The 13,789-nt window shown below is 38.5% G+C and overlaps 1 protein-coding gene across 1 annotated transcript in view; it reads left to right on the top strand.

Moving 5' to 3' along the window:
* PTAR1 (protein prenyltransferase alpha subunit repeat containing 1) overlaps positions 1-13,789 on the top strand; it is a 47,733-nt gene that overhangs the window by 12,126 nt on the left and 21,818 nt on the right. The window contains exon 3 of the mRNA XM_080670901.1: positions 10,440-10,506. Coding sequence (XP_080527027.1) covers positions 10,440-10,506 — 67 coding nt within the window. The remainder of the gene's footprint in view (positions 1-10,439; positions 10,507-13,789) is intronic.

Genomic DNA, 13,789 nt, shown 5'->3' with positions numbered 1-13,789 from the left:
GGAGCTACAGGAGCAGCCCTCCGGCCAGAGCGAAGCTGAGACTGCAGACTCTGGCCGGAGTAAGCAAGAAGCCTGCAGACTCTGGCTGGAGTCAGCAAAGACTCCGGCCAGAGCGAAGGCAGAAGGCAGTGGCCAGAGCGAAGGCCTAGGTCCTGGGTGCCAGAGGAAAACCAGTGTGTCTGCAGCCAGGTGAAGGAAGGCCTATTGCATGAATCTTCATGCAACGGGCCTCTAGTATAGAATATATGAATATAAAAATCTTAATTAAAAGGCTGTGCCTAAATTTATGGCATAGCTTATGTTTGTGGCATCAACTTAAAGGTATAAGTTTAGGCATAAACTTAAAGGTAAGGATTTTTGTATTGTTAGATCCTCTTTCCTTCTCCATTTCATCACTCTATAGTAGGTTTTAATATCATTAAGGTACAGAGTAACAACCTATGAATCCATTAAGTTATTTTTTTGCCAAACAGAGCTGTATGTGTTTTCTGGCACACAGAAATGCATAATTGAATCAATACATAACTAACTTGGGGCAGGGTGGCAGAATGATACTCTTGTAGAAAAGACACTGTACATTTTAAAATGTCAAAGGCTATTTTTGTTTCAAATCATTGTTTTTTGCCTATTCGTGTGTGCTAGCCCAACCTGCCTTCTCCTTGTAGCCCTTCCAAGTCCTTTCCTGTCTCTGTTTCTTGTATTTATGGACACTGCACAGTCGGCTTTGCCAAATCTCCTCATCGTGTAGTTTTAGTCTTGCTAGGCCCAGGAAGACCTGGGCAAAAGATGATGTGGTTAAATGCACTCACAAGAATAGCTGGCATCTAAGCTCCAAGTGCTGATGCAGCTTCACATGTTTTTAGAACTTGATTCCATCTAACCTGCATCCTCATGGAAGCAGTTCTGTTTCACTGTTCTGGTGTGTAGCGACAGCATAATTTAGTGTCATGGTACATACAACTCAGGTTGTGTGATATCATCAGTAAAAATATGGAAGCAAATTTCTGATTTGGCAGAAAAAGATATGTGAAAATCCTGACTAACATAAGAGTCTTTTGCCAAACTTATGAACCGAAGCAATTAGAATACAGAGGTAAATCTTGTTAAGTAAGAAAGCAAAAAGTGTTTGGAAAAAGTTATTTCATGAAAATGCTGTGAAAACTGCTTTTTTAGAAAATATACAAATAAGAAGAGCAAAGTAAAGAAACCTGACAATTTCAGAAATGTCTGTCTGTGTGATTGATCATGCCAAAACCCTAGGTAGACATCCCCTAAGAATGTGTTCTGTAAATGAAGGTTACCTTTATTCTTGGGATACCTTTTTTTTTTTTTCTTTTTAATCAAACTGAATTCATGCTCTCATTAATGTGCTGAATTCCATAGATCTTTGGAAAGCCTCTATCTGTATTAGGGTTCTCCAGAGAAACAATCAGCTGAAAATTATATGTATACAAGGAGATTTATTATGACAAATTGGCTTGCATGCTTATGGAGGCTAAGAAGTCCCACCATCTACTTTGTGCAAGGTGGGGACCCAGGAAAGCTGGTGATGTAACTTAGTTTGAGTCTGAAGGCCTGAGAACCAATGTGCCAGTGTTTCAATCCCAGTCCAGAGGCCAGAAAAGATGAGAAGTCCTAACTCAAGCAGGCAGACAGGAAGCAAAAAACAGGGATGAATTCCTCCTTTTTTCTCATGTCCTAGTTGAGCCTTCAATAGATTGGATGCTGCTTACCTAAATTGTGGAGGGCAATCTACTGAATCTACCAATGCTAATCTTTCCTGGGAACACCCTCACAGACACACTTAGAAATAACATTTAATCTGGGTACCCATAGCCTGGCAAGTTTAACCATGGTTTAGCTAAAATAACCATCACAGCATTTCTGTGTAATTGCTTGGAGACTGATATTTTTAAAAAAATCTGATGCAGTGATAGCCATATTTGGTTTGGGAGAGAAATGATACTGTAATTCTAATTTTTTGAGAAATCCATGACAAAAACAAAAAGCAAAAGAGAAGTCCACAGCATTGGAGTCTTGACTGAGCAGAGCTCTGCCTCACTCTTTGGCCATTTCCATGTGTGCCATTCCATCATCAGCTTTTGCTCTCCCCTCTTTCTCACCATCTCTGCTCCATTATTGTGCTATTTCTTCAATTCTTACTCCTCATCTGGACAAATGTTATTACCTCATAGTTGGTCTACCCCATTTTCAATCTCTATTTTGTAATCCATGTCCATACCATTAGCCAGTCGTCTCAAACAACACTCATCTCATTTCATGTTCATGCTATCTACATTGTCAATTGAGTTGGCTTGGTATTCAAGGGCCTTCACAATCTGTCCCCAGCCTATATTACCAACCTTTCCTTTAAGAAAATGATGTTTCTCTCTCCCAATATGTATATCTTTATTGTTGAAAGTATTACATATATCCCCCTTTTTCCCTCCCATTGACCCCCTCCATGGTGCTCCCGTCCCCTCTCCAGGCCTTCCCCGTATTATTGTCTGTTCATGAGCTATGCATATATGCATATAAGTTCATTGGTTAATCTCTTCCTGCCCCCACCCCCTTTCTCTCTGAAGTACATCAGCCTGTTGCATGCTTCAATGTCATTGGATCTGTTTTTATTCATCAGTTTGTTTTGTTCATTAGATTCCACATAAAAGTGAGATTATGTGATACATGTCTTTATCTGACTGGCTTATTTCACTTAACTTAATACAGTCCAGCTCTCTCCATGCTGTCTCCAAGGGTTAGAGATCCTTCTTTTTTCGCAGCTGCATAGTATTCCATTATGTAAATGTACCATAGTTTTTTTTTTTTTTTAATATATTTTATTGATTTTTTACAGAGAGGAAGGGAGAGGGACAGAGAGTCAGAAACATCGATGAGAGAGAAACATCGATCAGCTGCCTCCTGCACACCCCCCACTGGGGATGTGCCCGCAACCAAGGTACATGCCCTTGACCGGAATCGAACCTGGGACCCTTCAGTCCGCAGGCTGACGCTCTATCCACTGAGCCAAACCGGTTAGGGCTATGTACCATAGTTTTTTAATCTATTCGTCTATTAATGGGCACTTGGGCTGTTTCCAAATCTTAGGTATTGTAAATAACGCTGCTATGAACATAGGGATGCATATATTCTTTGTGATTGGTATTTCTGGCTTCTTAGGGCATATTCCTAAATGTGGGATCACTGGGTCAAATAGCAGTTTCTTTTTAATTTTTTTGAGCAAACGTAAGACTTTTTTAATAGCTTTTCTTCTACTTCAAATTCAATGTCAGAGGTTGTAGATTCTCAGCCCTTGAACTAAAGCCAGCCCACAGATATATTTTGTTTTGGTTTGTATAATGCTTTTAAAATTATTTTTTAATATATATTTTTATTGATTTCATAGAGGAAGGGAGAAGGAGAGAGAGAATCATTGATTGGCTGCCTCCTGCACGCCCCATACTGGGGATCGAGCCCGCAACCCGGGCATGTGCCCTTAACCACAATCGAACCTGGGACCCTTCTGTCCACTGAGCCAAACCAGCTAGGGCTTTTAAAAATTATTTTAAATTAGGTAAACATTTAAAATCAGGATGAACTTTTAAAATTAGCATGGAAATCTGCATTTCTATCTTCACTTGGAAAATCAGAAGCTTTTGGTGCATACATTTCTCCATGGTGCCAGTTGGCTGGGGCTCACAGCCTCTGCTTTTCTTGACTAGGGAAGCTTGTTTCAAGCTTTACTACAACCTCCTCATTTCTTCAGACACTTGAGGGAGAGTGTCAGTTGCTACTTGCTAGGTTTGCTTTCATACACTTCGACAATCATTTGAACCTTGAAAGCATTTGAGTTTTGCAGTTCTTTGATATACATTTCAGCCACATCATACACTGTTCCATTTTTGGACTTTGCAGTGTACTACTGCCTTATTTCTGTGTTTTTTCTGAGGCCGGGTTTATGTCTTACTAGAGGCCCAGTGAACGAAATCGTGCACCAGTGGGGTCCCTCAGCCTGGCCTGTTGGATCAGGCCAAAACCAGCTCTCCAACATCCCCTGAGGGCTCCCAAATTGCAAGAGGGCTCAGGCCAGGCCGAGGGATCCCACTGCTGCACGATCGAGGCTGGGGATGGACATGGGAGGTTGGCCAGTCGGGGAGGGACCATGGGAGGGCTTCAGGCCCCTCTCACTCAGTCCTGATCGGCCGGACCCCAGTAGCAAGCTAACTTACCGGTTGAGCGTCTGCCCCCTGGTGGTCAATGCACGTCATAGCAAGCGGTTGAGCGGCCTTAGCATATCGTTAGCATATTATGCTTTGATTGCTTGAACGGACGACTGGGCATTTAGCATGTTAGGCTTCTATAATATGTCTTATGTTGTCACTTATTGTTGTGGTTGCCAGCATAAACACACCCCCACACTCATAAAGCCTCTTTGACTGCTCCAGGAGAAAGTAATTACTTCTCTGCAGGCCTGTGGGAGACCTTTATTCAGAATGCTTGCACAGTAACACCTACTATAGTTTTTTGTAGTTAATTATTTAAATAACATTTTCCCCAGCTTGATTGTGAGTTTGTTAGAAAAGGGGATTATGTCTTGTCTTTCTTTACCCAGCACCTTATGTGTTCAACAGACATTTATCAAAAAAATAACAAGAGTTTGGTAAGCAAAAGACTTTAGCTTAGTCTGGCTATCAGTTCAGTGATTCTGTTCTATAATAAGTGACCTTTTGGTGTTTACCATATAGCTTTACCTTAAGCCTCTCATATTAACCCAAATGTATTTTGGAAGAAGAGATTAACCAATCCAAGCGGACCTTGGGTTTATTTCTAAATGCATGAAAACCTATCTGTCAGAGACAGTTATCAAACCCAATGACCATTGCCACATAACTGCCAGCCTTGGGTAGCAAAGAAAGCTTATTAATTTTTCTCTGACTTTTCTGCAGCATCCTTGTATCCCTTCCTTGTTACAGCTGGATTTAGCTATTTTCCTGTATATAATGTATCCCGATTCATTTTCTCCTTGTGATGGAATGATGAGTTAGTTACATATTGAAGTGTGTGTAATGAACAGTTATTTGCTGGAATATATCCTGTTATTTGGAGAGAGATCTGTTTAATATCAAGAAATGGTAGGGATTTCAGAAGCTCATATCTTAGTAAAACTACAAAGGAAAATAGTATATAGATGAAATGTAGAGAGTGTGAAATAATTGCAGACAAATAAAGATACATTTATCTTTATCTAGAGATCTTTGGTTTATCTTTAGATCTTTGGTTCAGGTCTCACTTGAAGAGGGCAGAGTAATTGTAGACAGTGTGGCCGGGGTGCAAATAGCATCTGCTTTGCAGGAAAAGAGACCTGGATTTAGAATCAGTTCATCAATACACTAAAGTCACTTTACTTAACCTCTTCCTATTTTCACACTAGTGGGTCTCAGAGAGTTATTGTGAGGATCACAGGAAGTGGTATATGTAAAGCACTCAGTACAGTGCCTGGCATGTAGAGACACTAGTCTCCTTTCTCTCATTTAGCCAGAGCCAGTGGGGAAGAGGAGCAGAAAAATACATGTAATTCAGGAATGATTCCTTAAATGTTTTGTATTTCTAACCTAGTTAATTTTTTCTTTAATGGCCCTTTCCCATTTCTGATATTCTACTTCATCCCCACCTCTTGGATCAGACTGAATACTTCCTGAAGGAAGTCCTGTCTGAACTTGAGAGCTGAATCAGGAGGAGTTAGTGATTTGTCAAAGAGGAGGGGAGAGGGCCTGTGACTGAATGTTACACTGATGGTTGATGGAGGCTGTTGATATGCTCTAAAACTGGAGATTCTTAGAAGTTGAGAAGTATCCCCTCTGCTCTGCAGTCACTGCTCAGATAGCTCAGAAGATTCTTTTCCTCCCTCTGGGGGCCCTAGCCCCCCCAGTATGGTTTATGGAACTGGGCTAGGAAATACAAGCTTTGTAACAGGAATTACCATTGGGTGCTTACTGTCAGGTACTGTCCTAATGCTTCGAGGGTTTGAATCATTTAATATCCCCAGGAGTAGTACTATTATTAGCTTTATTTTACATGAGGAGGACACTAGCACAGAAAGATAAAGTGATATGTCCAGAACTTCCCACTAAGTAGTAGAGCTGGCTGGGCTCTGAACCCAACAGCTGCTGTTGCCCTGCTAGGCGGAGACCCTGTAGTAAAGGCAGTGTTACTCTGATTAGTCTTCCTCTCTCTTCACACAACCACAGAATGAAAAGTGGGGACTTAGGTATTTTTCTGTGTGTTTGTCTTCTACTGCTGTACAGAGTTTCTCATGGAGGATGAACTTGTCCTCATTTATGGGTTGGGTAGAAGAGTTGCATTAGAAGTATAAACAAGTAGTCACAATCCTGGGTCACACTTTTTTTTTTTTAATACAGAAAGGGAAAGTCCAAGAAACAAAGTAACAGTTTATGTGGATAGTATAATGGATTGAAAAATTATAGACTTCAAAAGAAATACTAGAGGCCTTCCCATCATATACAAATGTTTTTATATAGCTACTTAACAACCAGGTGTGTTTTTTGTTGTTTATTTTACAAGTTTAGAAATTTAGACAGTTTCACTATAGGAACATCTGCCTCATGATTACTTCTTTGATAAATTAGTGTTGAAAATTTTTTTGTTTTGTTAATCCTCACCTGAGGATATTTTTCCATTGATTTTTAGGGAGAGTGTAAGAGAGAGGGAATGACAGAGAGAGAAACATCTGTGTGAGAGAAACACATTGATTGGTTGCCTTCTGCATGAGCCCTGACCAGGGCCTGGGCTGTGGAGGAATTTGCAACCAAGGTACATGCCCTTGACTGGGATCCTTTGGTCTGCTGGCCAATGCTCTATCCACTGACCCAAACCAGCTAGGGTGAAAATTTTCATTTTTTATAAGGAGCAATGGTATTTAGATGAACAAAGATTTATCGAGTACCCACTCTCATCAGCTGTGGCGATAGGGAATGAATCTAATTGTTCGCAACACTGAGGTTGATGTTCTCACCATTTCACAGATAAGGAAACTGATGTTCAAAGGTGTTATGTAGACAGTAAGTGGAAAAACTGAGATTTGAACCCTGACAGAGAACATATTTTTCTCATTTATGTTGAGTAAATAAGTAATTTGAAGATGTATTAGAGGGGACCTGCCTCCAAAAAACCTTACAGTCTCATTAAAAGGATAATATTTATCAAGATCAGTAACAAAGTAAGATGCACACAGAACATAGAGATGAAAGATTGCTTCTAGCCAGGTCAGGAAAGTCTTTAGGAAGAAAGATGCTTTTAAAAATATTTTTTCAGAGGTAGGAGGACATTTCTGGCAGAGAGAATAGCAAGTAGGTAACTTTGAGTTATATCCAGAGAGGAGAAGGTAGGCAGGTAGGAAGTGTTTAGTGAATGGTGGTGTTTGGTCCAGGAGGAGTGTAGCACTTCAGGGCAGGTAATGGAAGGCCAGGCTGACAAGGAGATTGGGACCAGGTTCTATTCTAGTTATATTTTCTCAACACCCCATGCCCTCTCTAGTCATGCTCTGGTACCATAACCATGTGAGAGTCCACTGTATGTGGAGTTTCATGCCTCTTTGCAAACTTGGCTCACATTTTTTAAAAAATGTATTTTTATTGATTTCAGAGAGGAAGAGAGAGAGGGAGAGAGAGAAACATCAGTGATGAGAGAGAATCATTGATCGACTGCCTCCTGCACACCCCACATTGGGGATCGAGCCCACAACCTGGGCATGTGCCCCTGACCAAAATCGAACCAGGACCCTTCAGTCCGCAGGCCGATGCTCTATCTACTGAAGCCAAACATTTTCCACCCATGGTCTGTAATGCCATTTACTACCGTATTCACCTGATTCATTGATAGCTTCCCTGGGTACTCCAGTAAGAATTAATTGCAGCTGCTTTGGTGGTCCCTAAAATGTAGCATATATTTGTAGTTCACATTTATTTCCTTTTGCCTTACATATTAGTAATGGTTTACATTTCTCTCCAACTAAAGGGTAATCTAGAGAGCAAGATGAGGTCTTATTTATCATTATATCCATTCTTTCAGTTCTAAGGGCCCAGTTTAATCTTTGTACATACTCAATACTTAGAATATTTGTGGAATTAAATAAATAATAGTGTAGAAATTTATATTTATTTTCCCTGATAAATACTAAATTAGTGCCAAAAACTACTAAAAGTAAAAGAAGGAAGAGGTTAGTTAAATTATTCTTTATAGATATACTAGCGGCCCAGTTTATGACATTCATGCACTGGGGGAGAGGGGTCCCTCAGCCTGGCCTGCGCCCTCTCGCAGTCCAGGACCCCTTGGGGGATGTCCGCTGCCAGCTTAGGCCCAATTCACGTGGTAGTCAGGCCTAAGCTGGCAGTCAGATATCCCTCTCACAGTCCGGAACCTCTCGCTCCTTACCGCCAGCCTGCAGCAGAGGCAGGAGAGGCTCCTGCCACCGCCGCTGCGCTCGCTAGCCATGAGCGGCTGAGCAGCCCTCCCCCTGTGGGAGCACACTGACCACCAGGGAACAGCTCCTATGCTGAGCATCTGCCCCCTGGTGGTCAATGCACATCATAGCGACCAGTCGTTCCGCTGTTCGGTCGATTTGCATATTAGCCTTTTTATTATATAGGATTGTGTTTGTACATGTAATGCTTGTAATAAAGATAATGGTAGAAAATAAATGTGTTCCCAGACTACCTTTTGTTTCTCATTTATCAAGTGTTATAATATATTCATTAGTAATGAAATCAAAAGCTCACAATAAATGTTAATCTCTTTATTGAAGTGGTTGAGAATGGAATGATTGTTTTTTGCTAGAATATTTTAAAATGACTGTAGGAATGCATATATGTGTGCTTGTTTTTTAGATTTAAAAAAATTTATTTTCCTTAAACACTGTGAATGTCCCAATTATTTATTATAGACAGATATTTCAATTGCAGTATAATTGAGTTATTTAAAGCTGTCAGATGCTGACCCTGCCACACATTAATTGAGAGACTATAGGCAAAATGCTTAAATTCTCTAAATACCACTTTTCCTGTCTGTAAAGTGAAACAAGAATATCTTAGATCGTGATTGTAAGAATTTGAAATAATGTAAATAAAGTACTTACACTTGGTACACAATAATGCTAAATAATTATAACAGTTTCCTTATTTTATTAACTTAGCATTTAATATGAGCTTGGTATATGTTTCATTAATTTAGTATTATGTCCTAGCTTGATCAACTTAATCCTAAAATTCTCCTTTCAGTTTTAGTAAAATGAAGACATATATCTAAATATTACTAATTTCATTCTATTAAATATAGGCTTATGGAGCTTATTTGAATATATAGGAATTATGTCAAGACCATGATAGATAAAAATTTAATAAATATAAATAGGCTATTCATAAGATGAAATAGTAAACAAAATGGAAAAATTTCATATTAGTGATTGTAAATTAAATATATAAATTAAAACAGAATCAAAGTGTAATTTTTTATTTACCACATTCATTTTTTTAGTATAATTATATAGATTGGAGTTACAGGGACTTAAGTACATTCATGTTATATAAATAGATACAGTGCAATTGGAAGACAATTTAGAAATGTTTAGTAGGAGCCTTACTGATATTTATATTGTTTGACAGTAGTTCTACTCCTAGAAGAATATCCACAGAAAATAATGTATCAGACAAAAATGTGTATTAAAATATTTGTAACAATATTATCTGTAACAGTAAAAACAAACAGGAAACACCCTAAAGAATAAGATAAATAATAGTATATTAAACCATGGGATTTTTTCACAGCTGTTAAAAATGCATACTGTAGCAAGGTAGGAGAATGCATATGTAATAATGTTGAATGAAAAATATATAACAAAACTATATTTGTCATTGCTATAATTATGTAAAAATGTGTGTAAGAAAGGATAGTCTTTGAAGGGGAATGGGGATGAATTGTGTTAAATTAGTTGATTATGAGTGATTTTTTTTTTCCTTTTAAAAATTTGCAGTCAATTCTCAAAATATTTGTGGAATTAAATGAATAGTGGTATAGAAATTGTGTTTCTTTTCTTTAGAAAATATTAAATTAGTACCAAAAACTACTAAAAGGATGAAGAGGTTGATTTGATTATTCTTTATAGGCATATTGTATTATAAAGTTAGTTTAGTGTCAACATTTAAGAAGGAGTTATACTTATCATAAGTAGAAGAAAATCTTGAGGATAATCTCCTTATCCCTGACCGCTTAGAACAAGGTATAGCTATCATTAAAGTTACTGTGACATGAGATCTATATGTCACTATAATGTGAGCCTATATATCTATATAAAATGAAAGACCTTAAAGAGAAGCCGAGCTTTAAAGGATAGGACTATTCATTTTTAATATGATTTCTCTTTATTTTAGAACTGATAGATGTCACACGCACCCTGCTGCTTCTAAACCCAGACTTTACCACGGCATGGAACGTGAGGTACGTCATTCTCATCAGTGATAAAATGAAATTGTCCAAATTTCTGAAGACATACAAGCCCCATGAGTTGTTAGCTTTTTGAAAAATGAAATATAAACCATATGTCCATGGCATCTTCTACTCATTCTTTATAATGGCCCATGAAAATTCTAACATACACTTTGCCCCTTTTTGCATATTTATGTCTGTTCTCTGTAAACTACTTTCCTGAAATATAAATCATCATGTTGAATCATGGTATACCATTTGATGCCTGCTTTTATTTTCCTTTCGTTTAAGAGAGGTAGGGGTAATCAGCATATTTGGTTGAAGAGTAAGACCCTTAGTATATTTGAGAAGCATTATAGTGTGTGGGGTGAGCATTCAAGGCCACAATCTTGTAATCTCAGTTGAGTCACTAACATTGGGACCTCTGTGGGCAAATCACTGCAGACTCTGGCACTCAGTGTTTTAGAGAGAGGTCATATTTTATTGATATCTTTAATTCTAATTACTGTAGCTTTAAACACAAAATACTTTATCGAACTATTACAATTCTCAGACCAGGTTCATGTTTTTCAATATATATATATGGTTTTTAAAAACTGATGGTTCCTTAGACTAACACAAATTCTCTTAAGAGGAAGGCAGGATACAAATTATCCTATATAATAAAAGCATAATATGCTAATTAGACTGGACGTCCTTCCAGACGACCTTCTGGATGAAGCTGGGGCTGTGAGGGCCAAGGCAGAGGTGTCCGCCATGGCGGGTGGGGGCCAAGTCCCTTGCACGAATTTCTTGTATTGGGCCTCTAGTAGATAAATAAAAGTGAAGTCTCAGTGAACATTGTGAATACATTTTAATTTTTCTATAGAGAAAAGACATGGATTATAACTTTTTATCTTTAAAGGTAACTTAAATAATACTTCATTTAATTTTCTTTATTTTCTTTATTTACTAGAGGCCCAGTGCATAAAATTTGTGCACTTGGGGGTTCCTTCAGCCTGGCCTGTGCCCTCTTGCAGTCTGGGAGCCCTCGGGAGATGTCCAGCTGATGGCCATCAGTTGGACATCCTTAGTGCTGCTGCAGAGGCAGGAGAGGCTCCCACCACCGCTGCTGCACTTGCCAGCCTGAGCCCAGCTTCTGGCTGAGCGGGGCGCCCCCTATGGGAGTGCACTGACCACCAGGGGGCAGCTCCTGCATTGAGCATCAGCCCCCTGGTGGTCAGTGCACATCATAGCAATTGGTTGCTGTTCAGTCAATTTGCATATTAGCCTTTTATTATATAGGATAGGATTTTTATTTTTTTTGTTAATCCTCACTCAAGGATATTCTTCCATTGATTTTTTTTTTTTTTAGGGAGAGTGGAAGAGAGAGGGAAAGACAGAGAGAAACATCGATGTGAGCAAAACACATCGATTGGTTGCCTCTTGCACGAGGCCCAGGCTGGGGAGGAGCTTGCAACCGAGGTATGTGTCCCTGACCGGAATCGAACCTGGGACCCTTTGGTCCGCAGGCCGACGCTCTGCCCACTGAGCCAAACCGGCCAGCGTCTTCATTTAGTTTTCTGTGAATTTTAAGCAATGTTACATTCTAATGAGCTAGTATTTTTTTAATAACTACTGAATTTTGTATTTAACTGATTTTTGAAATTTTAGGTAACTTCTATGTCTTTTTAAAATTGTCTTTTGAATAATTAATGATCAGATATAAAGAGTGAGTTATATGGCTTCAAAATATATGTAATTTTATAATTCTCATTTTCTTTCATGGAAAGCACCACAGCAGTAGGGAATAGACTCATATTTATGAGTGGCTACTATATTCCAAGGACCATACTGCAACTTTATACATTATCTTATTTAATCCACACAATTCTTGGCAACGTTTTTTTATTCAAATATTTATTGATAACTATTGTGTGCTAGGTTCTAGGCACTGGAAATAAAACCAAGAATAAAAGAAACAAAAATCCCTGTCCTTGTGAAATTTTTATTCTAATAGAAGAAGAAAAGCATTAAGAACATTCACAATTAAAATATATAATAGATCACGTTTTGGCAAATCCTATGGGGAGAAGCTGGAAAAAGAATAGGGAAGGCCAGAAAGAGAAAAGAGTGGTATTGCAGTGCTAAATAGGAGACATTAGAGCAAAGACTGGCATGAAATCAGGGATCAGTCTTTGTGCATTCTGGGGTAGGAGCATTGCAAGTGGACGGAACAGCAAGTGAAAAAGCCCCCAGTCATCTCTAAATTGTCCCTGGGTATTCTGGCACAGCAAGGAGTCCAGTGTAACTGGAGTATTATGAAAGAGGGAAAGAATAATTTAGGTAAGAGATACTGGTGACTTGAAGACGAGCTCGGCAGGGAAGTTAGAAGTTGTAAGATTCTCACAGTATTTTATAAACTGTATAAGCTTATTCTGTATTTAATAATCTGGTTTGAAGACACAGATGATGAATTGGATGTGAGAGAATCAAGAGGGTGAAGTTTGACTCTGGTTCTGGGCCTGAGCAACTAAAAGGACGGAGTTGCCATTTACTGAAAAGGGGACATCTAGAGGAGGAGCAGATTTAGGTGGGGGCTGCTGGTGGGCAAGTCATTTTGGGATGTTAAGTTTGTGTCTAGCTTGTTGTGTATGAATCTAAAATTCAGGTTAGAGTTCTAGGCCAGATGTTAATTTGGGAATCACTGGAAAATAGTATTTAAAGTCATGAGATCGTTTGAGATAGCTAAAGAAGTGGGTACAGATAGAGAAGAGACCCAGTCCAAAGACTAAGCACTGCTACACCTCAGTTCTCTAGAGTTGCACAGCCAATATCGTAGCCACTAGCCGCATGTGGCTACTGAGCCCTTGAAATGTGACTAGTTCTCAGTTGAAATGAGCTATTAAGTGTAAACTACAGCAGATTCTGAAGACTTAGTGCCCCTAACTTAAAATATCTTATTACTATTTTTATATTGATTACGTGTTGAAATTATAATATTTTGGAGGTACTGAGTTAAATAAAATATATTACTTTATACTTACATAAGACTGAATCTTAGTCTTATTTCATCAGTTAACTAGCAGACGACTTTGGACAAAACCTATTAACTTCTCAAGAGATTTAGTTTCCATACCTATGAATAAAAGATTTGAATTAGGTGATTATTTTTATGATTCTTTTGAAATGGATTTTTTTTATTATATGTGGTTTGGTCTTATGAAGTGAAATTGTTCTATAAAATAATTTCAGTGATGTTAATAGCAGTTAATCTTGAACTTATTCTAGGAAGATTATTGGGAAAGTTTTTTGC

The sequence above is a fragment of the Plecotus auritus genome, assembly GCF_963455305.1.
Source record: "Plecotus auritus genome assembly, chromosome: 5".
Classification (NCBI taxonomy): Eukaryota; Metazoa; Chordata; class Mammalia; order Chiroptera; family Vespertilionidae; genus Plecotus; species Plecotus auritus.
The sequence above is the reverse complement of the archived record's forward strand: the minus strand, read 5'-3'. Positions and strand labels throughout refer to the sequence as shown.